At 36.7% G+C, this 23,794-nt stretch overlaps 1 protein-coding gene and 1 pseudogene across 1 annotated transcript in view; one reads left to right on the forward strand and one right to left on the reverse strand.

The window, feature by feature from the left end:
* LOC148943469 (homeobox protein Hox-A4-like) overlaps positions 1 to 19,651 on the reverse strand; it is a 66,886-nt gene extending 47,235 nt beyond the window's left edge. Inside the window, exon 1 of the mRNA XM_089101626.1 lies at positions 19,054 to 19,651. Coding sequence (XP_088957752.1) covers positions 19,054 to 19,651 — 598 coding nt within the window. The remainder of the gene's footprint in view (positions 1 to 19,053) is intronic.
* Positions 12,853 to 15,806, forward strand: LOC148943470 (eukaryotic translation initiation factor 5B pseudogene; annotated as a pseudogene).
* Positions 19,652 to 23,794: the final 4,143 nt, after the last annotated feature.

Consider the following 23,794-nt stretch of genomic DNA (forward strand, 5'->3'; position numbering starts at 1 on the left):
TTATTCCTTAAAATAAAAAAAGGGTAAACAAAAGTGAGTAAAAAGAAGTTTTTTACTTATTTAAGTAAAAAAAGTGAAAACATTTAAACATATTCTGTTTTCAGTAAAGCGCAAATCATGTTAAGGCGTTGAGAAGGCATGAGGGTTATCAGCCCTACTAATGTTAGTTTCTTCTCGCTTAGTATTAGATTCGGCTATTTATTCTAATTATGTTCATTTTGAGTTTCATTTATTTATTGATAGTGATTTGGGATAGTTTTACACTTGGACGATTCCTTGCCTTCATTTTTGCCTCTTTTTGGTTTAATGGAGCTCTTTAATTTTTCTTTGAAAAACTTGTTTTGTGAAAAAGTTTTTTTAGATGAATTTCTGTTCGTGACAGTCATTTACAAAGGCATTGTGAATGATTGTTCATTGACAAATTTATTTTCATGAAATTTTTTTTATATCGTTTCGGTTTTTTTCTGTAAGAATCTATAGTGTGGCATAATTGTGGAGGTTTCACATGCCCAATATTCATAAAGAAATAGCTGCTGGACCGTTCTACTATGCTGAACAAAATAGTTGTCTAAAAATTTAACTAGCTCTGTTTGGGAAATAAATTAGCTTGAGAGACCGGTTGATTACCCTCCAATCTCTTTTTAGTCTTATAAGGGACCCTAGAACTTTTAATTTTGAATCGAATTAGCTTCTTTAAATGTTTCCAAGATATTTCTAGCTTTTATAGAGTGATGTTGCCTATGAAATTGCTTATATGCCTTTTTGAAAACCTGCATGTATACAGTTTTTTGTTTAATTGGAACGCCCCCTAAACACTTCCTAAAAGTTTCACATTAATACTCTTGGTGTCATTAGTTACAGTAACTGTATTTGTTGTGCTAAAAGTATACATATAGTGCCTTCCGGCTAGTTCAAAATCCCCCACAACTTACTCTTAGAGATCTAACTTAATGATATAAGTTGTTCTTGAGATATTGCTTTGTCACCTTTTTGAAAGTCCACATGCTCATAGTTTGTTTTGATTTAATTCAACGTCCGCCTAAATATTTCTAATATTTGTTTACTGAAGACGTTTGTTATACTCTCTTTGAACTATTGGCTACAAAATGGCTGTCTTACAATTTCGATCGAATGTGTTTGGGGAAAACAGTATATCAGGGGGGAGGGGTGCTATTTTCTCTCCATCAAGCTTGACTCTTAAAATGAAACTAGAACTATGCATTTCAACTCAAATGAGCCTCCTGTAAAGTTCACAAGACCATCTCTTCCTATAAACCTTACACCCCTCCTGGGGCATGACTGAAAACCCTTACCCCCATGCTCTGGGGGGTTGTGTCAACCCCAAAGACCATGTTATGAGATCTTTGGAATATTTTTTAACAAATTTCTATCTTAAAATTTCTATCGGATGCATTTGGGAAAAATTTGACGTGGGGTTGGGGGGGGGGGTATAGCGGCCCTCTGATAAATTTGACTCTTAAAAATTGCTCTTCAACTTCCGATTTCCAATCCAATGAGCCCCCTCCGAAGTTTACACGACCACTGTTTCCATAAAAACCTTAAATTCCCTCGGGGCATACCTTACAACCCTTGCCCTGAGGACTATGAGGGGGGGGTCTCATCCTCAAAGACATAATTTCTGGACTTTAAACTACGTCCAACAAAATGACTATCTCAAAATTTTGACTGGAAGTGTTTGGGAAAATAATGGGCCGTAGGAGAGGGGGATGGTTGTCCTCCAATCACTTTTGACTATTAAAGAGGGCACTAGCCCTCTCAACTACCAACCGACTGAGCCCTTTTTGAAGTTTATACGACAACAAATGGCCATCTTGAAAATTCTATCAGATGCGTTTCGGGAAAATGCAATGTGTGTGTGGGGGGAGGGCGGGGGAGTATTAGCCTTCTGATCACTTTGAATCTTAAAAAAACACTATAACTAACACCATAACTTAAAACAAAACACTATAACTGGTTGCCCTCCGTGAGCTCTTTTTGAAGTTCCTATGACATTTCTTTCTATAAGAAGTGTCCTGGACTAAAAAACAAATTAATATATTGGGCCCACATCGCTCTTTACTTAGATATTTTGTCTTCAGATTTCAATTATACAGTACTGGAAGTCCCGATTAGAGCAGGTAAGCCCCCCCCCCTAAAATTCAGCCTATGAGCACCCATGCTTTAGACCGAATTCCTGTTAAATTTAAGTTCACTTGATTCTGACTTTTTTGTTTGACACTGTGTTATTTAAGCATGGAAAAATCCATAAAAGTAAAATTATCCCTTGAAGGTACTTCAGATGGGAAAACCTTCTGATGTACGCCTTGTGGACGCGCGTTGTCCATCGCTATGGGTGAACTGGTATAATGTACTACAGTTGTCAGCAGGGGTATTACGTATGGGTGGATGGGGACGCCTCCCCCTTTAATATTTTCTTCCAGTCGGAACAAAAATTTGAGTCGGTGAAATACGGGTGCGAAGCGCCACTATTTTAATGATTCAAATTTTCTTATTAGGGTAAATGTATAATATATGACGTAAAATCAATGGAAGGAGATTAGTCTCAGTCGAAAAAAAATTAAGTATTTTGATTGCAGTATCACCCAAATCATTCGGTAAAAATGATCAGCCAGTAGGTAATATCCATTGCCCCCCCCCCCAAAAAAAAAATGACTCCAGATCAAGTCTACGAGTAGTAATTACCCGTATTTCTTAGTCCTAGCTTTTTATCTTACTCATTCCATCATAGGGCAACACTTCCATAGTTGCCACAGATTTTTTTTTTCAAGTTATTTTTTTTAACATTTATCTCACCCTGTTATGACAACTCAAATACCCAAAAATCTATAAAAAAAAATTAAAATCAACTAAAAAGGTAAAAATAATTACTCTAGGATACGCCACATATCCTTAGGCCACATGCTCTGCCTATGTTTTGAAGTATTAAATAAAAAAAAATAGTTTTTTCTTTAACTGAAAGTAAGGAGCGACATTAAAACTTAAAACGAACAGAAATTATTCCGCATATGAAAGGGACTGTCCCCTTCTCAACGCCTAGCTCTTTACGCTAACGTTTTTTATTGTTTTAAAAAAAGATTTGTGAGAAAGAGTCAAACTTTAGCATAAAGAGCGAGGCGTTGAGGAGGGGAAAGCCCCTTTCATATAAGGAATAATTTCTGCGTAAAGAGCGAGGTATTGACTAGGGGGTGAACCCCCTCATATACATAATAATTCCTGTTTGTTTTAAGTTTTAGTGTTGCTCCTTACTTTCAGTTGAAAAAAAAACTTGATGTTATATTTAATTTCTGATCGTTTTTTAAATAATGCTGGGAAATCTGCCCCCCCCCCCTTCATAGAAATGTCCCTTCCCCCAAGGAAATATCCTCCATGATAAGATCCTCCACCGTGATGCCTACTCTGACCCCGATCCCCCGCTAGCAAAAAATTCCTCCTGAAAACGCCTGTATACTTACCAATAACCAATACTATGTAAACAATGGGCAGTTTATAACTTGCAGCCCTTCCCCCGGGAACTATGGAGGATTAAGTCATCCTCAAATACATATTAATTAGATTTTTGACTATTCTGAACAAAATGGCTATCTCAAAATTTTGATTGGGTGACTTCGGGAAAAAAAAGCGTGGGAGGGGGCCAAGTTGCCCTCCAATTTTTTGGTCACTTAAAAAGCGCACTAGAACTTTTAATTTCCGTTCGAGTGAGCCCTCTCACGATATTCTACGACTACTGGATCGATACGATCACCCCTGGGAAAAAAAAAAAAAAAAAAAAAAACGCATCCGCGATCTTTATTCTGGCAAAAATATAAAATTTCACATTTTTGCAGATAAGAGCTTAAAACCTCTATAGTAGGGTTCTCTGATACGCTGAATCTGACGGTGTGATTTTCATTAAAGTTCTATGACTTTTAGGGGTTGTTTAACCCCTTTTTTTCGAAAATAAGTAAAAATTTTCTCAGGCGCTTAACTTTTTATGGGTAAGAATCAGCATAAAAATTTGATTCTTCTGATGTATCAATTGGTATCAAAGTTCCGTTTTTTAGACTTTCGGTTACTATTGAGCCGGGTCGCTCCTTACTTACAGTTCGTTACCACGAACTGTTTGATAAGTCGAATATTCCAAAATTTATTCATTTGTTTGTTATTTTTATTTGTCATACTTTCTGCTCAATTCTGTTTGTGGGGTGGGGGGGGGGCTTTTCCGCGGGGGTATTTTCCTAGGAGTGTTTTCCAAGGGGGGAGTTTCCAAACGGAATACGCCTAGCACCAAGTTTTGAGGATAGGCAAGAGTTTGTTGGCTTCATCTTTTTAGATTAAGAAGCTGAGAAATTGCTTTACTTGGGTTGGTTGTATGTTAGGTGAACTACAAGGATTCTAGCTATCTTGTCTGTAATTAAAAATGGTTGCTTCAGGGACAACTCAAAACTAAAACTCAATAAGTAAATGACGCTTCGGGCAACTTGAAAGCCATATAAGCCATATAGATGTGTAAAATTAGTCAATGAGCCCTATTTTTAATTCATGAAGCAGTGGTTCAAACTGAAAACAAAATGATAAAAAAAAAGAATTAAAATATATTGGAGGGAGTGCCACTACTCCTTAAAGATACATGTACAAATTTAATCAGGAAAACAGGAAAACGCATTAACATCCCTAATTGAAACTTCTTTCCAATTTCCCTCCCCCCCCCTTATCAAGAATTTTTTAAAGGATGATTTAATCACCCTCTTAGAGCAATTATTTCGTCATTTTAGTGATGAAAAATTTGTGGGATCTAAAATTACCGATTGAAAGTTAGAACCCTGAAGAAGTTTGCCTTGTTTTAGAAAAAAAACACCACAGAAAGGGAAGTGATTTTGATGAAAATTAGGTTAACAAAATCTGCATATCAGAGAGCCCCTGCAAAGAGGTTTCAAACCTCTTTCCGCACAAATTGCCGTTTCAAACAGTTCGTGGTAACGAACTGTAAGTAAGGAGCAACCCGGCTCAATGGTAACCGAAACACTAAAAACCAGGAATTTTGATACCAATAGATTCATCAATAGAATCAAATTTTTATGTTGATTTCAAATATATAAGTTTCATTAAATTTAGTCTTACCTATCAAAATTTACCCGCCTGACAACATTTGCCTTAATTTCGAAAAAGGAAAAAACAACCCTTAAAAGTCATAGAACCGTAATGAAAATCACACCATCAGATTCAACGTATCAGAGAACCCTACTAAGGAAGTTTCAAGCTACTATCTGTAAAAATGTGGAATTTTGTATTTTTTTTTTGTCAGAAATAAGATCAAGGATGCGTGTTTATTTGTTTTTTTTTTGTTTTTTTTTACAGAGGTGATCGTATTGATCCAGTAGTCCTAGAATATCGTGAGAGACCTCATACAAACGGAAATTAAAAGTTCTAGTGCCTGTTTAAGTGACCAAAAAAATTGGAGAGCAACTTGGCCCCCTCCAACGGGCATTTTTTCCCGAAGCTACCTGATCAAAATTTTGAGATAACCATTTTGTTCAGCATTATCGAAAATCTAATAAACATGTCTTTGAGGATGACATAATCCCTCATATTTTCCGGGGGAAGGGCTGCAAGTTATGAGCTTTGCCCGTTGTTTCAATATAGTATTGGTCAATGGGAAGTTTAAAGACGTTTCAGGAGGGATTTTTTCTGGGGGGGTCGGAGGAGGGAGTTACGGGGTGAGGATCTTTCCATGGAGGATGACTCCTTGGAAGAAGGGACATTTCTATGAGGGGGTGCCATATTTCCCTGCGTTTATAAAACATAATAACAAATCAAATAAAAAGTTCGTTCCTCTAAAAGTAAGGAGCTATCTTAAATCTTAAAACGAACATAAACTATTATGTATACGAGGTGGTCCACCCCCTAGTCAATACCTCGCCCTTTACGCTAAATTTTTTTAGTACTTTCAACAGAGCTATCTATTCTAATTAACCGCGGCCTTGGTAATTCAGTAGTTTTTGATTCGAACAAAATTCGAACTTTCAAACAGTTCGTGGTAACGAACTGTAAGTAAGGAGCGACCCGCCTCAATGGTAACTGAAACTCTAGAAAACCGGATTTTAATACCAATAGATACATCAAAAGAATAAGATTTTAATGTTAATTTCAAATATATAAGTTTCATCAAGTTTAGTCCTACCCATGAAAGGTTACGCGCCTGAGAAAATTTGGCTGATCTTCGAAAAAAGAGAGAAAGACCTCCTAAAAGCTATAGAACCTTAATGAAAACCACAAGACCATATTTAGCATATCAGAGAACCCTACTGTAGAGGTTTCAAGCTCCTATCTACAAAAATGTGGAATTTTGCATTTTTTGCCAGCAGAAGGATCACGGATGCGTGTTTATTTGTTTTTGTTTTCCAGGGGTAATTGTATCAACCCAGTGGTCCTAGAATATTGTAGGAGGAATATTGTAGGAGGCTCATTGGAATGGAAATTAAAAGTTCTAGTGCCCTTTTAAAGTGACCAAACAAAATGGGGGGCAATTAGGCCTCCTCCCACGCTTTTTTTTCCCAAAGTCACCCGATCAAAATTTTGAGATAGCCATTTTTTTTCAGTATGGTCGAAAATGTGATAACTATGTCATTTAGGATGACTTAATCCCCCGAAGCCCCCGGGGGGAGGGCTGAAAGTTATGAACTTTACCCAATGTTAACATAAAGTATTGGTTATTGGGAAGTATACAGACGTTTTCAGAGAGGATTTTTTCTGGTAGTTGGGGTGGGGAGTGAGTCGGGGTCATTCAATGACGGTGAGCCAAAATAAAAGCTGCATTAACTCAAAAACGATCAGAAATTAAATAAAAAAACAAGTTTTTCTTAACTGAAAGTAAGGAGCGATATTAAAACTTAAAACGAACAGAAATTATTCCGTATATGAAAGGGGATTTTCCCTCCTCAACGCCTCGCTCTTTACGCTAAAGTTAGATTTTTTCTCACAGCTCGATTTTTTAAAACAATAAAAAACTTTAGCGTAAAGAGCGGGGCGTTGAGGAGGGGACAGCCCCTTTCATATACGGAATAATTTCTGTTCGTTTTAAGTTTTAATTTCGCTCCTTACTTTCAATTAAAAAAAAAATTTTTTTATGTCATTTTCTTAAAGAAGGATAATCAAAAATGTTTCTTCAATTGTTTGTTTGCTTTGTTGCTGATTTTTTTTTCAAGGGTGCTCCTATTTAACCAATGGTCCTAGAATACTGGGAGAGGGGTCGTTCAGACGGTAATTGAAATTCTTGGGATCGTTTTAAGGAAGAATAGAGGCTGTATGACAGCAACGTAGCATCCTCTTGCACTTTGAGTCGCAAAACGAAAAGTTTTGAGAAACTTCTGAGATAACTAATTGGTCTAGAATTGTCATAAAATTATCTATTCAGCATTTAAGTTTCAGAGGTCTTAATGTTGAATTGTGACGCTTTCGTTACTAAAGATACATGGAGCCCATTAAAAATAAACTATTATTAAAGATAATTATTTTTAAGTTTCGTATAATTGAGGTGATTCGCTGAGCTTTACCAAATTATATACAATGGTATAATGGACAAATGGCATTTTTGTGTTGAGAGTAAAGACTTGGCTCTCGTAAATGAGGGTATCCGTCACTCTTGCGGGTGACACGAAAACCTAATTTACATAAAAAATTGAAACCGAACAGAAATAAAGTCTTAAAAAATATGTATTGCTTTATAGTTTTATAGTCAGATTTAATCATCTTATGCCTTATGTCTTATGCTGTCTTATGCCTTATGCTGTCTATCAATAATAGTCTTATGCTTTATAGTCAGATTTAATCAATGTATTACCTATTTCTTCCTTCCTTCTTTTTTCGCCAGTCACAGTGTAGTGAAGGGGTAGAAACTTGGAATGGGGCTCATTTCATTGAAAATTAAAGGTTTGAGTGCCCGTTGAGAGTCTAAAATGACTTGAGGGCAACCAACCCCTCCTTTGCCCTCTAAACATCCAATCAAAATTTCAGATAGCTATTTTGTTCAAAAGACTTGAAAGATTCAATAAATAAGCCTCCGGGGATGATAACGCCCCTGCAGCCCCTAAGGCAATGGCCATAAATAACACATATTCTCAATTATTTGAGAATAAGAATTACAGTGGAAAAACGCAGGGCATGTTTGATCTTGGGTGTGCTATTGACTCAAAACTTTCAGGAACCATCCTTTCGGCTAAGGGGAAATTTTTTTTCCTTGATTTTTTTCCTCAAAAAAATTTGGCTCTAAATTCTTTGGCCAAGGGTTATCTAATACTGGCCAAAGGTTTTTTAGACTGGTTTGAAACTTATATCCTTAAGTCGATGGGCTATGAGGACGAAAATATAAAATTGGAAAAAAAAATATGAGAGCACTGAAAGCAGAGCCAGACAAAGTGCCAAAAAAAGGACGTACCAAATTTTTTTTCCGACCGGCTTTAAACTTAAAATCATAAGTCCCTGTGTCATCGGGGCCCTAATGTTCAAAAACAATCTTAATTTGGGCATCAAAAGGGGTCAACCTTTTTTTTCAATTGGCTTGAAACTGAAATTATAAAGTCCTTAAGCTAGGGGGACCGCAATGCACAAGAATAAACTGAAAAGAAATTTTAGCTCCCCGGAAGCCTGAAAAGAGATTAATTTTTGTTTTGCTCGGACCAAGGCTCCCGAATCTGGGGTCCAAAAGCGATTCAAACAACTTTTTTCCGATTGGCATGAAATTTTCAAGAATCATGATCTTGAATCATGATCTCAAGTATTTTGTTGGAAGGGGTAACGGTGCTAGGTGGCCTTGAAATGAGCTTAATGTTGTTGTCCCTAATCAGGCTGAAACTTAGCACCATAAGTTGTTGGGTAAAGAGAACTGCAAGGCACAGAGAAGAGAGATAAAACACATTGGCTTTCCCGAAAAGAACCAAGGAACTATTTTTATCCATACGACTTGAAAATTATTTCCTCTTCTGAAAAAATGGAAACTTAAACCATTGATCCTCAACCAAGAGGACCCTTATGTTGAATAGTAAATAGATAGGAGGCACGAACCCCCTAAATTTAGGCTCAGAAAAGATTTTGAAAGAATCAGAAAAGAATTTTGTTTCTTGGGAACGGCTTGAAAATCTGAAGGACCGTTGCCTGGGCTAACAGGACAAAACATTTGTTTAGAGGGAGGAGGGTGTTTGCTGGCCAGAAATGTGCCGAAAAATATGCTGCACAAGATCAATTTTAAACTTAAATCCTTAAGCTCCGAACCAAGAGGAACCTAATGTAAAAAAAAACTTGTTTCGAAGGAAAATTGTTTCCAGAAAATGGAGCTCTAAAACGACCAAGCATTTTTCTATTCAGCTCAAACCTTAAATCCTTAGCTTCTTAGATGAATAAAACCCCACTGTGAGTGGAACATTCAAGAGCAACTCTTAGATCCAAAAGGACATAAAAATATAGAACGAATAAAATTGTTTTCAAACAGCTCGTGGTAACGAACTGTAAGTAAGGAGCAATGTGGCTCAATAGTAACCAAAACTATTAGAAGCAGTTTTGATAATAATAGACGCATAAAATAAATTTAATTGTGATGTTTATTCAAAATATGTAAAATTGTCAAGTTTAAAGGTACCCATCAAAAGTTACGAGCCTGAGAAATTTTGCCCAATTTTTTAAAAAGGGGGGAGACACTCCCAAAAAATTAAGTGACCTTAATGAAAATCACTATCGGATTCAGGATACCAGAAAACCCTATTGTAGAGGTTTGTATAGAGATAGGGCTCATTTGATCTTAAATCCAAAGCTCTAGTGCCCTTTTCAAGTGACCAAAAATATTGGAGGGTAGCTAGCCCCTATCCCACGCTCATTTTTTCACCAAAGTCACCCGATCAAAATTTTGAGATAGCTGTTTTACTCAACATAGTTGAAAATTTTTATAACTATGTCTTTGAGGATGACTTAACCCCCCCCCCCCACAGTTGCCGGGGGAAGGACTTCAAGCTATGAACTTTGCCCCTTGTTTACATATAGTATTGGTTATAGGGAAGTATACAGACGTTTTCAGGGGTATTTTTCAGGTGAAGGAGGGTCAAGGGGAGCCAGTTTTTCCAGCATAATTTATAAAACGATCAGAAATTAAATTTAAAAAAACATATTTTTTTAACTGAAAGTAAGGAGCAACATTAAAACTTAAAACGAACAGAAACTATTACGTATATGAGGGGGGTCGCCCCTTCGTCAATACCTTGCTCTTTACGCTGAAGTTTTTTAGTACTTTTAAAGAATTTATTTATTATAATTAAATGGTCTATGTGATTCAGGAGTCATTCTTAAAGAATTCGGTCAAAATTCAAACTTTAACCTAAAGAACAAGGCATTGACGAGGGGCGACCTTCCCTCCTACACATAATAATTTTCGTTCGTTTTAAGTTTTAGTCTTGCTCCTTACTTTCAGTTTAAAATAATGTTTTTTTTTATTAAATCAAAAAGTTCGTGGCAACGAACTGTTAGTAAGGAATGACCCGTCTCAATAGTAGCCAAAACTCAAAAAACAGAATTTTGATATTAATGGATACATCAAAAGAATTTTATTTTTATGCTGATTTTAAATATGTAAGTTTCATCAAGTTTAGTCTTACCCATCAAAAGTTACGAACCTGAAAAAATTGCCTTATTTTCGAAAAAAGGGGGAAACTCCCCCTAAAAGTCCCCCTATAAAGTTATGAGCCTGAGAAAATTTGCCCTTTTTTTGAAAAAAGGAGGGAAAACCCCCTGAAAGTCATATAAATCTAAATGAAAATCTCATCATCAAATTCAGCGTATCAAAGACCCCTACTGTAGAGGTTCCAGGCTCCTATCTGCAAAATGTGGAATTTTGTATTTTTTGCCAGAAGAAAGATCACAGATGCCTGTTTATTTGTTTTTTTGTTGTTGTTTTTTTTTCCAGAGGGGTGATCATATCGATCCCGTAGTCCTAGAATGTCGCGAGAGGGCTCATTCAATCGAAAATTAAAAGTTCTAGTGCCCTTTTTCAGTGATCAAAAAATCAGAGGGCAACTAGGCCCCTCCCACGCTCATTTGTTTCCCAAAATCACCAAATCAAAATTTTGAGATAGCCATTTTGTTCAGCATAGTCGAAAAAATGTAATAACTATATGTCTAAGGACGACTTAATCGCCCACAGTCCCCGGGGGGTGGGCTGTAAGTTATGAACTTTGTCCATTGTTTACATATAGTATTGGTTATTAGGAAGTTTACTACAGACCTTTTCATGGGGGATATTCTTCTGGTGGGGGTGGGTGGGTTGAGGGGCAGGGGGTTACGCGGGAGTATCTTTCCATAGAGGATTTTTTCATGGGGGAAGAGAATTTCTCATGATGGGGGCGCCGGTTTTTCAGGAATTATTTAAAAAACGACCAGAAATTAAATAGTTTTTCAACTGAAAGTTAAAAAGCTTTTTCAATTGAAAGTAAGGAGCAACATTAAAACTTAAAACGAACAGAAATTATTGCGTATGTGAGGGGTTTCGCTCCTCGGCAATACCTCACTCTTTACGCTAAACTATTTTTAGTACTTTCAAGAGCTATTTATTCTAATTAAACGGCCTTTGGGATTCATGGGTCATTCTTAAAGAATTGGCACAAAATTCGAACTTTAGTGTAAAGAGCGAGGTATTGACGAGGGGGCAAACCTCTAATATACGTAATAATCTTTGTTCGTTTTAAGTTTTAATGTTGCTCCTTACTTTCAGTTGAAAAAACTTGTTTTTCTTATTTAATCCCTAGAAAAGGGCCAATAAGGGTTTTGATTGAGTAGCTTGAAACTTATACCCGCAAGTTCCTAGACAAGGTAGACCGTATAGCACGAAAAAAACTAGATTGGGACGATGGGCCCACTTTTTTTTTTTTTTTTTGAAGCTTATTTCTGAAGTTCCATGAGGAACCTAGAGGCACCAACCCAAGTGACGCAAAAACGGGAACAGCAAATGAAGTGGGAGCCGAGGAAGTGGCTAGTGAACCATATAATGCAGCGATGGCGTCGATCAATGAGCGAACCAAGACTCTAAAAGAGAGGGCTCCAAATGAGAGGGAAGAAGAATCTATTTCTCACCCAAGTCTATCGGAAAAAATAGCTGTAGGTAGTAACCCAAGTGACGCAAAAACGGGAACAGCAAATGAAGTGGGAGCCGAGGAAGTGGCTAGTGAACCATCTAATGCAGCGATGGCGTCGATCAATGAGCGAACCAAGACTTTAGTAAAAAAAGGCTCCAGATGAGGGGGAAGAAGAACCTATTTCTCACCCAAGTCTATCGTAAAAAATAGCTGTAGGTATTAACCCAAGTGACGCAAAAACGGGAACAGCAAATGAAGTGGGAGCCGAGGAAGTGGCTAGTGAACCATCTAATGTAGCGATGGCGTCGATCAATGAGCGAACCAAGACTCTTGTAGAGGGGGCTCCAAATGAGAGGGAAGAAGAATCTATTTCTCACCCAATTCTATCGGAAAAAATAGCTGGAGGCAGTAACCCAAGTGACGCAAAAACGGGAACAGCAAATGAAGTGGGAGCCGAGGAAGTGGCTAGTGAACCATCTAATGTAGCGATGGCGTCGATCAATGAGCGAACCAAGACTCTAGTAGAGGGGGCTCCAAATGAGAGGGAAGAAGGATCTATTTCTCACCCAAGTCTATCGGAAAAAATAATTGGAGGCAGTAACCCAAGTAAAAACGTAAAAACAACGTTTTTACGTTGTTTTTACGTTTCCAAGTAACGCTTCCTTTTTTTCCAAGTAACGCAAAAACGGAAACAGCAAATGAAGTGGGAGCCGAGGAAGTGGCTAGTGAACCATCTAATGCAGCGATGGCGTCGATCAATGAGCGAACCAAGACTTTAGTAAAAAAGGCTCCAGATGAGGGGGAAGAAGAATATATTTCTCACCCAAGTCTATCGGAAAAAATAGCTGGAGGCAGTAACCCAAGTGACGCACAAACGGGAACAGCAAATGAAGTGGGAGCCGAGGAAATGGCTAGTGAACTATCTAATGCAGCGATGGTGTCGATCAATGAGCGAACCAAGACTCTAGTAGAGGGAACTCCAAATGAGGGGGAAGAAGAATCTATTTCTAACCCAAGTCTATCGGAAAAGATAGCTGGAGGCAGTAACCCAAGTGCCACAAAAATGGGAACAGCAAATGAAGTGGGAGCCAAGGAAGTGGCTGGAGCTGTTGAAGATACCACAGCAGCCAAAAAGAAGAAAGATAAAAAGAAAAAGAAGAAAAGTGAGCCAAGTGTGAAAGAAATTAAAGACGGGGAGAGAGAAAAAAAGAAAAGGCCAATTAATAAAATTGTTGCTGCACTAAGAAAGAAAAAAGAAGAAGAGGAGCTATTAAAAAAAGAAGAGGAAGAGAGATTAAAAAATAAAATGCAACTTGAAAAAAAAGAGGAAGAGGAAAAAGAACAAAAAAGAATCAAGTTAGTTCAAAAAAAGGAGCGAGAAAAATCAAAGCGCCAAGAGCGGAAAGCCAAAGGATTAATTCTTACGTCAAAGCAAAAACACGAAAAGAAAAGAATGGAAGCAACTGTAGAAGCATGGAAAGAAAAGGGTGCTATATTTCCAAGTAGCTCGACCACTGAAAAAAAAGTTCGACCAGGAACAAGAGTCAGGCCTAAGAAAGAAAAAGTAGAAGTTATCCCTTTTGCTGAAGCTAAACCAGAGGGGTGACAGAAGAAGCAAAAGTCAATGGCTCGACTCCAGAGCCAGTACCAATTGAAAAAATACCAAACAACTGGGAGGAGCTTCTGGGTGGAGAGAGTGAAGAGCAAACAAATGTGTCTGAACCAATTATCTCTTAATTAGTTAAAGAGGCTGAAAAACCTCCCAACCAGGAAAATGAAATTAAAGACGAAGAAAATGAGTTTTCATTTTCAGAATAAAATGAGTTTTCTTCTGACTGGGAATCAGACGAATCCATCAAATGTAGATTGCAAAACAGGCGAAAAGTGAATGAGAAGAAAAGAAGTCTAGACCATCTTCGTGCACCAGTAATATGTGTACTAGGCCATGTAGATACTGGCAAAACAAAAATACTAGACTTTTTAAGGTGCACTAAAGTTCAAGATTCAGAGGCAGGTGGCATCACCCAACAGATTAAAGCAACTTATGTGCCTATTGACGCACTGCTTGAGCAAACTAAGATTGTCAGGTGTCTTGAAGGTTTTCAGCCTTTTAAAATAAAGATACCAGGGCTCCTTATTATAGACACGCCTGGACATGAACATTTTGGAAAATTGAGGTCGAGAGGCTCGTCATTGTGTGACCTGGCAATATTAGTTGTTGACATTATGCATGGAGTTGAGCCTCAAACTATTGAATCAATAAAACTCTTGCAAGACAGAGGTACTCCATTCATAGTTGCCTTGAATAAAATCGACCGACTGTTTGAAGGGCAGTCAAATCCAAAAAAAGACATCAGAGATGTGCTCAAATCGCAGAAACCCAATACAAAACTTGAATTCGAGCAGCGGTCAAATAGTGTTTTATTGCAGTTATCAGAGCAGGGCCTCAATACGAAGCTTTTCTATGAGAATCCAGATCCAAAGGAATATTCATCGGTTGTACCGACCAGTGCAAATACTGGCGATGGAATTGCTAACTTAATAGCAATGGTAGTTGTGTATAATGAGGAAATCCAACCTGAAAAATTAACTTTTTCGGAGGAACTTGAGGCTACAGTATTAGAGGTAAAACCCACTACTGGACATGGCAAAACCATTGATGTGATTTTGACTAATGGTTCACTTAAAGTTGGAGATACAATGGTTCTATCTGGTTTTTAAGGACCTATTATAACTCAGATTAGAGCCCTTCTTCTGCCAAAGCCAATGAGAGAACTGCGTGTCAAGAATGAATATGCAGAACCGAAAAAAATCAAAGCGTCCCAAGGCGTTAAAATCGCTGCAAAAGGATCGGATTTGGCCATAGCTGGTTCAAGTTTTTTAGTGGCAAATTCTGAAAAAGAAGTTGAAATTTTAAAAAAAGAAATATCGCAAGAAAAAGAGATTTGTATTCAGTGCAAGAAGCGTGGAGTCTACGTCCAAGCGTCTTCGCTAGGCTCCCTAGAAGCTCTCCTGGAGTTTTTGAACACATCAAAAATCCCTTATTCTAACACTAGAATAGGGGATGTTGAAAAAAGTGATGTTGTAAAAGCTTCCGTTATGTTGGAGACCGACCCCCAGTTTGCCTGTATTTTAGCGTTTGATGTTAAAGTTGACCGTAAAGCTCAAGAACATGGCAGATGCTAAGGGAGTCAGAATCTTTAAAAAAGATATTATTTATCACTTGTTTGATGATTTTACAAAACACAGAGGGTCGAAAACAGCAAGGGCGGGAGGAATTTAAAAACATTGCTGTTTTTCCATGTAAGTTACATATCCTTCCGCAACACATTTATAGACAGTGCCATCCCATTATTGTGGGTGTCCTGGTTGAAGCTGGTGTTGCTAAAATTGGGACTCCTCTGTGTGTACCGTCAAAGGACTTTCTTCAAATAGGGGTCGTAGCTACTATTGAAAAAAAAAAAAAATGAAAAACCAGTGGAAATGGCCAAAAAAGAAGAAGAAATTTGTATAAAAATTGAGAAAGTGAGTGACGACACACCCAAAATGATCGGTAGACATTTTAATGAAAAAGATATCATTACGTCGATAATTAGTAGGCAATCCATTGATGTCTGCAAGGAACACTTTAGGGATGACCTTACAATGGAAGACTGGCGGCTAATGAAAGAATTGAAAGGAGAATTCGGCATTCTTTGAATTCCCCTATGTGTATGTAAATAGGTTTAAGAGGTTTAAACAGTTTGCAGGTTAATATTTTTTCTTATAAGTGTTTTTGAAATTGAATATAGGTTTGTGCTAAAGATATTTATGGTTGCATATTTAGAGACGCTCAAGCATTTTAGAAAGATATTTTGTACCACTTGTTTGAGTTTATATTAATTCATATAAGCTGCATTAATTCAAAAACGCTCAGAAATTAAATAAAAAAAACTAGTTTTTTTTAACTGAAAGTATGGAGCGACATTATAACTTAAAACGAACAGAAATTATTCCGTATATGAAAGGGGCTGTCCCCTCCTCAACGCCTCACTCTTTGCGCTAAAGTTTGACTCTGTCTCACAACTTTATTTTTAAAACAATAAAAAACTTTAGCGTAAAGAGTGAGGAGGGGACAGCCCCTTTCATATACGGAATAATTTCTGTTCGTTTTAAGTTTTAATGTTGCTCTTTACTTTCAGTTAAAAAAAAACTTGTTTTTTTTTGTTTAATATATTCAAGGGTGTCTATAGGCTTGCTTAAGCCTTACAGAAGACCAAAAATAACGTGTAATTTCAACACATTTGAATAAAAATACTTCTCCCCATCTACCTAAAATCCTATAGCATAAACGCTATCACAAAATAAATGTGCAAGTTAAGGCTGGTCGAAGGTTCTGACTGAATATTCAAATTTTGTGAAAAGCTTTATTTTAGTTTTCAAGTGTTTTAGTTTTTTCAGCAGAAAAACTTCAAAATAATAACGAAAATTCTGGTATAAAACAATGTCAATTATAAAACGAACAGGAATTAATTTAACATGGTATTTTCCAAAAATAAGGCTTTTCAAAAGAAAGTGAAGAGTCAAATTAAAACCTAAAATAAGCAAAAATTGTAAAATCTTAAAATGAAGAGGATGGAGCTCAATATATGCAATGGAGTTGAACGGCTAGCTTCAAGGGCCTTCCAAACAGGTCTGCAGATCAATCTGAGCTAGACTAAGTCGATGTCTAATGGCGTTATTACTTCGCTTGTAGTGAGTCTAAGACTTAAGGAAAGAGAAATTAAGGAATTTAGCCGATTCAGGTACCTGAGTAGCACACGTACAATCAGGACGCTTGAAAGAGCTCACTTCAAAAAAAAAAAAAAAAAAAAAAAAAAAATGGCGATTGAGAGAGAGAGATCGTACTTCGAATTACAAATGCAGGTGAAGCATTTTCACAAAAAAAAAAATGTTTTGAGATGTAGTAAGATCTCTTTGAAACTGAAACTCACCTATAAAACACCAATTTAAGTCTATGTTGACATATGAACGCAAATCCTGAAGTACCTGATAGTATTATAAAAATTTTGAAATTAGTACTGAGAGCATATGCGACCCTGCATGATTGACAGACTCTGATCCCTGCTCTTTCCTATATCCTTCAAAAGCTAAGGTCATAAAGGCTATTAAAATCTAACCATGAGTCGAAGAATATCAGAAGAGGGTATTTTTTTTAGATAAAACACAGAGTTTTAGTGCCCTTTTTATGGGTTGGAAATCACTGAAGTATAACAATTCCCCTTTCTTGCCTCTTTGGCGTGGGCTCCGATCATGGCACAACTTGATGCGAAACCGAAATTAAAAACAGTTATTTCCTTGAAAAAGAATGAAATATGCAAAAATCATGGTCCTGGATGCAAACTTCCTAAAATACCTAGAGTATGATACAGCAAAAGAATAGAAGTTAAACTGAAAAGCTTTTTTCAAATGAAAATAAAGAGTAGCATTGAAACTCTGAAAGAAAAGAAATTAAGCTATTTATTAGTGGAGTTGCTGCTCTAAAGCCCTTACTCTTTACATAATGTTTGACTTGTTTTGCATCAATAGGCCTACTTCAAGAACGAATATTCTAATGCAGGAGCAATAATACAAACAGTCTGTTTATGGGCAAAAGTGTTTGTTTGTTCACATTAGCCTTAAACCATAAAAATTTGTGGCTCAAGTATTTTGAAAGGCAGCTTGTAAATAAAACTCAATTACCAATTTACAACAGTTTTTGCACTCAGCCACAAAAGCATACAAAAGTAAGCAAACGCTTTCAGTCTAGCAAAATTAAACTTTGTTGTAAAATGAAGGGAGAGGGAGAGGGGGAGCAGTCATAGAAAGGAGATGGAGAAGGCAGCAGTTATAGAAAGTAGAGGGAGAAGGGGAGTTACATACAAAAAATTGTCGTTTGGTTTGAGTTTTAAGGCTATTTTTTGATTTTATTTGAAAGAAAAACCTTGCTTTTTAATTTGATAGGCCTACTATTTAAAGAGGACACTTTATGCATAAATTAGCGTTCAAATGAGCTCTTATTTAAAATTCAACTACCTCCACATTACTGTTTCCAGTGTAAAAAGGGGTTTTTCTAAGTTTTCAAAGATTGTTTAGTAGACATTGATTCTGGTTTCCAGCATTAGCGATTCTAATGGTGCGCTTTTTATCTTGTCATAATTTTGAAAGGCTTTTAGGCTCGTTTCCAATATCTTCAAAATTATTTGTGTAACGACAAATTACTATTAAGATGAATCTAAATAACTGAGAACACTTTCAAAACATGCCAATTGACAATTTCTTCACTCTAGTATTTCCTTTGAAAAAAATGCTTATTTTAACTTCATTGTTACTACGGGCCAGATTTTGCTCTCTACTAGCATGCAGCTACCGTTGAACCTATTATTGTATTTATTTTTGGCCCCAGTGGTTAAATAATATGGTCACTGGCCCAAACAGAGGCAATCATATAGAACAGATTGGCATAAAAGGTTGAGAAAGGGCTCATCCAGACCCAAATTGTTAGTTCTAGTGTCATTTAAAAGGGCCAAAGTCTATCGAATGACAAACATCCCCCCTGTTGACACCCATTTTGTCCTTGATCACCAGACATCAATTTCAAGGTAGCCATTTTAACCAATACTGTCGAAAGGTCAGGGGCGGGTCTAGAGCAAAATCTTGGGGGGGGGGGGGTAATGTGACAAGAGTGCCAATGATCAATATCTTGGGGGGGGGGAATGAGGCAAATGTGCCAATAATTGACCAAATCGACAAATTTATTCTAAACAAAAGGTGAAAAAAAGAAAAATAACAGGGAAAGAGGGCACCCCTCACACCCCTGGATCCTCCAGTGTGAAAGGTAATGCTAAAAATCAAAAATTTAAATTTGGTTTTTAAATGCAGGTTTTTTAATAAGAACGTGAAAAAAAATAAAAAAAAACATACTAACCTGCACCCGCTACATGTATTTTTTTCATCCAGGGATATATAACAGGGTTAGCCCCTTCTGAAAGGTTTCCGTCATCTGAGCATTCGGATGAAGGTGAACTTGAGCGACCAGAATGATGTGACATTAAACCCTGTTCAGTCAATTGCTGTTGTTGTTGATGCCTATTTTGGATATCCTGTTGAATGGCAATATGTCCCTGTAATTGTTCTGCTTGAGATTGCAGCTGACTTTGACACATCATGTGCTGCTGATGTAAGCCTGGTGGGATTGCTCCCGTGCAGGAAAGTGGAGAAGGGGAGCCAACATTAGATCTCGGTACTCCCGGGCTTGATACTTGGTGGGGTATGCTAACAACATGTCCCAGTTGTGGGCCCATTGTGCAAGATTGTTGGGGGGAATAATATCCCCCCATTTGGTGGCTATAGGGACCATAAGGAACTTGTGGATATCCGTAATGCTGAGGATTTACATAGTAATCACTAACACTTTGTGTGGGAATATAACTATTTTGGTTGTATTCTTCACTAGGTGGGAACTTTGGATCAGCATAAATACTACTACCACCAACACCGTTCATAAGGAAAGAACTCATGTCCATTAATTTTCAAAGAATTGAACACTAATAATTTTTCTTACAGAAATGTCTCAGTAGCTAGATTAAGCTCCACCCATCTCTCTGGATATCTACGTCATGCTCTTTCTGTTAGCCAATCCGATTTATTCCAGCGACTGATATCAGAACGTCATCAAGATTGATGGTTTTATATATCTGATCACGGCGCCAAGCGTCCCATTTGCTGTTACATGCAACATAATATATATGTCGTTCCGGGCTCTGATTTCTCGTTGAAAAGAACAAAAAGGCATATATAGAATTCAAACAATGGTTGCCAAAAAAAAACACAATCAATCTTTTATGCAATTGTCGGTTGCTTTGTTTATTATAATTGGAGAATAATATTTTTTATGCAAATACAAGCAACAAAAAAGTGTTTGCTTTGTTTACAATGTTAATCGCTTGTTTTGTAGTTGTAATAGACAGGCAAAGATTATGGACACACAAATGTCTTTTTTTATTGATGTCTATCTGTCATCGCCAAACTTAATTACTCATGGTTTTGTACAATGCCAAAATAACTTTAATTTTGACATTCTCAATTAGCAAGGGGAACTTTATCAGAACCAGCTTTATTGGCAGTGAAATTTTTCAGTAATATAGAAAAAAGGCACTTATCGGTTAGCTGGAACACACGCGACAAGAACCGCATGTAGAATCTCTAAGATCCTAATGAAAAAACAGGTTTCCTCTGCCTAGTGAGGTATTGCTTGCTCAGTGAAAAATATTTAAACTTTATTTTTGGGGGGTTGAAGGGGCAAAAAGAAGGTACGGTACCTAGGTTAGGTTAGATTACGTATTTAATATATGCTATGCATTACCCCCGCCCCGCCCCCTAATGTGCAAATATATCGCCCAAATTTGTTTCTAAACTGTTACATTTTCATCTTATTTTGTTGTATTTCATTGGCATTAACAAAATTTCAATTTCAATTCAATCAATTTAATTTGTTAAGTATTACAATAATTACATAAATACCCTTAGGTGCTAGAGGTCCCAAGAACCATAGCTTGTGGAGGACCTTGTATCAATCACAAAATCCACACAAAACAGGACCAATCAGGAAAGCAAAAAAAAAATATACAATAATATCTCGAAAATATAACCACAATACGAGAAAAATCAACAAAAATAATAAAAGCCAAACAAACAAACAACTGCTACACAATAACCTTAGACTTAATTTTCTCCAAACTGAAAATTTCCTGTAATTTATTTAAATTCTAAACCATTAACAATAATAGTAAACAGCAGGGTTCTAATCTGATTCAACATAATAAGAGAAGAAAAAGGAAATGAAAAAAACTAGATAAAGTAAAGCGGATAAAAATAGATAAAGCAAAGTGAATAAACAAATAAAAAAAAAAACGCGTGTGTTCCAGTTAACCGATAAGTACTGAAAAAAAAAACATTTTTTAACTTGAGAAGTGTTATTGTTTCAGTTCTTGCGAAGAATTAAAATACAGTAGAGATGCTTTACAATTGAAAAACAGATATTCACTCCATTACTGGAAGTTGAAATTTCTTCATTGGAATTATAACAGAATTTCATGGCTTAACGATGTGGACTGCTTTTTTAAAACGATACAATTTTTTTTTATCTCAGTACGGATTAATTGCTACTTTTGAGTGTTGGACATCACCATTTTCTTTTGTCCTTACTAATACCGTGTCATCTTGAACAGCGTCGATTTTTGACAAGTTGTGATAGATCAATGGGTCTTAATACGCTCGCTTTCATGTTCTGCCGAATTTTTCTTTTCACTAAGGAAGATCAAAAGGCAGCTTCTACATAGGATAAAATAAAAAAAAAAAAAAAAATACAAGATAACAATTTTTTGACATGCAAGAAAAATTTATTTCCTGTCTAAGTATTTTTTAAGACACCCCCCGTCCAGTAAAAAAATATTTCTGGGGACTTGCCCTCCTAGAAAATAAGCTACGACATTCTTGTATACTGAAAAGAGGTACCAGAAATTAAGAAAGCCAGAGGTCAGGTTTAGGCCAGAGGTTTAGAGGTTAGGTTACCTCATGTACCTCACTTTCCTTTGCAGTCTAAATAGATCTAGCTCAGTGAACTCGTGCAGACTAACAGCAACAAAAGAAAACTTAGAAGACACTGCAGAAAAGGGTAAAAAAATTTCTGGGTCCGGGATCTTTTAGCTTTACCAATCTTATAGCTTGTCTTCCTCTTTACAAACCTTACTATATTTTGCCCGACTACTCTTATAACATACTGCAGAAAGACAAACTGGTTTTTTTTTCCAGATTATGCAGATAAAAATTCTTAAGTGGGGTCGGGATAATACATAGGCTAAGTACCAAAATATATTTTGTTTTTAGTAAAGCGCAAATGACGCTCAGGTCTTTACGAGGCACAGGGGGCGTTAGCCCTGTGCCTGTTTGCTGTAGTTTCTGTTCGTTCTAAGGTTAAATTGGTTATTTGATAAACTGTTGGTGATTTGATTAGTGATATGCTTTTTTTTTTAAGTTTATTTGCTGCAAGACAATTATAAATGATCGTCTAGCAACAAATACAATAGTAGGCTATATTTTAAAATAGATTGATGTATTTCTTCTAGTATTTCCAAACATTTGAGTACGAAGTGCAAATGCAGAACTTGAACGCTAGTTGAATTTTTTTTAATTTTATAATGTAGCCTACTTAGAAAACCATATTTGGTGCTTCGACCCTAAAAAATACCTGCGATTGTAAATTTGTTTAGCCTAGTGATTTTCCATACTATTTTAATTATTAACTTTTGTAGTCCACAATAATATTAGAATTTAAATACTAGCCTCACTTGCTTCAAATCTTCGATTTTATAATTTCTACAAGGGTACCCAAAGGGAAGAATAAGGAGACTTAGGCCCCTTCTAGAAGACCTATGACATTCAAAAAAATGCAAAATGCTAAAATATTCATTAAAATATTGTATCAGAAATAAATTTTTTCGGACAAAATTTATTTTTGTTACAGTTTCTGCCCCCCCCCCCGAAAAATTATTTCAATACCCTTGGATTTTCCAGTATAACTGAAACCGGTCCGGGGAGCCAGACAAGGCCGTATTCAGGGGAGGGGCTTGAACCTCCCCCCATGGCTGTCCTACTGGTAAAAATGTAATAAAATGCATAAAAACAAATTTTTTATGCGTTTTAAGTTTTTTTTGTAAAATTCTCTCCCGAAGAAACCCTCCCCCCCCCCTAACAAAAATCCTGGATTCGTCCCTGGAGCCAGATACTTCTAACTATTGTTTTCTTTAACTTTAAGTTGGGATGCCTTTTATGCAACTATTTGAAATTCATTACTTTTTTTATAACTATAATCTGGCGGCTTTTTCACCTTTTTACGTTCAACAGACATTTCTTCATTTGACGCATCTTCCACGGATCCTTTGTCCGAGGAATTAAATCTGTCAAACGAGTTGAAAAATAGACCCCACCTTTTCGGAAAGGGTTGAACTGGAAAGGCGACTTTGAACCAGATTTACAACACACCCGAAGTCAAACACATGGACTTTACAACATCCATGGATGATACCGAAAAAGCAATAAAATCTAAGACCGACCCCAGCACGTGTCTCTCTTACTTGCCGCTGCAATAAAACATGGTCAAACCAAAAGTGTTAATTGGGACCTTATAACATTAATGCCATCTTCAGATCTGTTGAATGGTACGTTTTTGATTAGAAATAACCAACGTTGCCACTGCTAATTTATGTTTGAAGCTACCTGTGGAAGGGACGCCTGGGCTTGAGGCCCAAGAACGTAGAGCCAGGGCTCCGATCCTTCTAAGAGTTATACTATCGTATTTCAGAGGCAATTGTAATTGGCAACTCCTCATTTATCTGAAGCAAAGCTGCCTCCAGATAACTTTCGTTTGACTCATGGACAAGCCAATTATTCAGATGGCAATTATCTATTAGATATGATTAGTGCCATATTTATAATACATATTGATAAACAAGAACAAAATCAGGTAAATAAATAGATCATTAGTGACAATAAGAAATTTGCCGTTAAAAATCATAAATGACCGTTATTGTGATATTTGGTTGAATATTCCCCCTTTTACGAGATAAATATCGCTTCGCATGGGCCTAGTATAATTTAGGCAGTGTCTA

The sequence above is a fragment of the Artemia sp. Qi Xiang Cuo genome, chromosome 15 (genome assembly GCF_049724085.1).
Source record: "Artemia sp. Qi Xiang Cuo chromosome 15, ASM4972408v1, whole genome shotgun sequence".
Taxonomy (NCBI): domain Eukaryota; kingdom Metazoa; phylum Arthropoda; class Branchiopoda; order Anostraca; family Artemiidae; genus Artemia; species Artemia sp. Qi Xiang Cuo.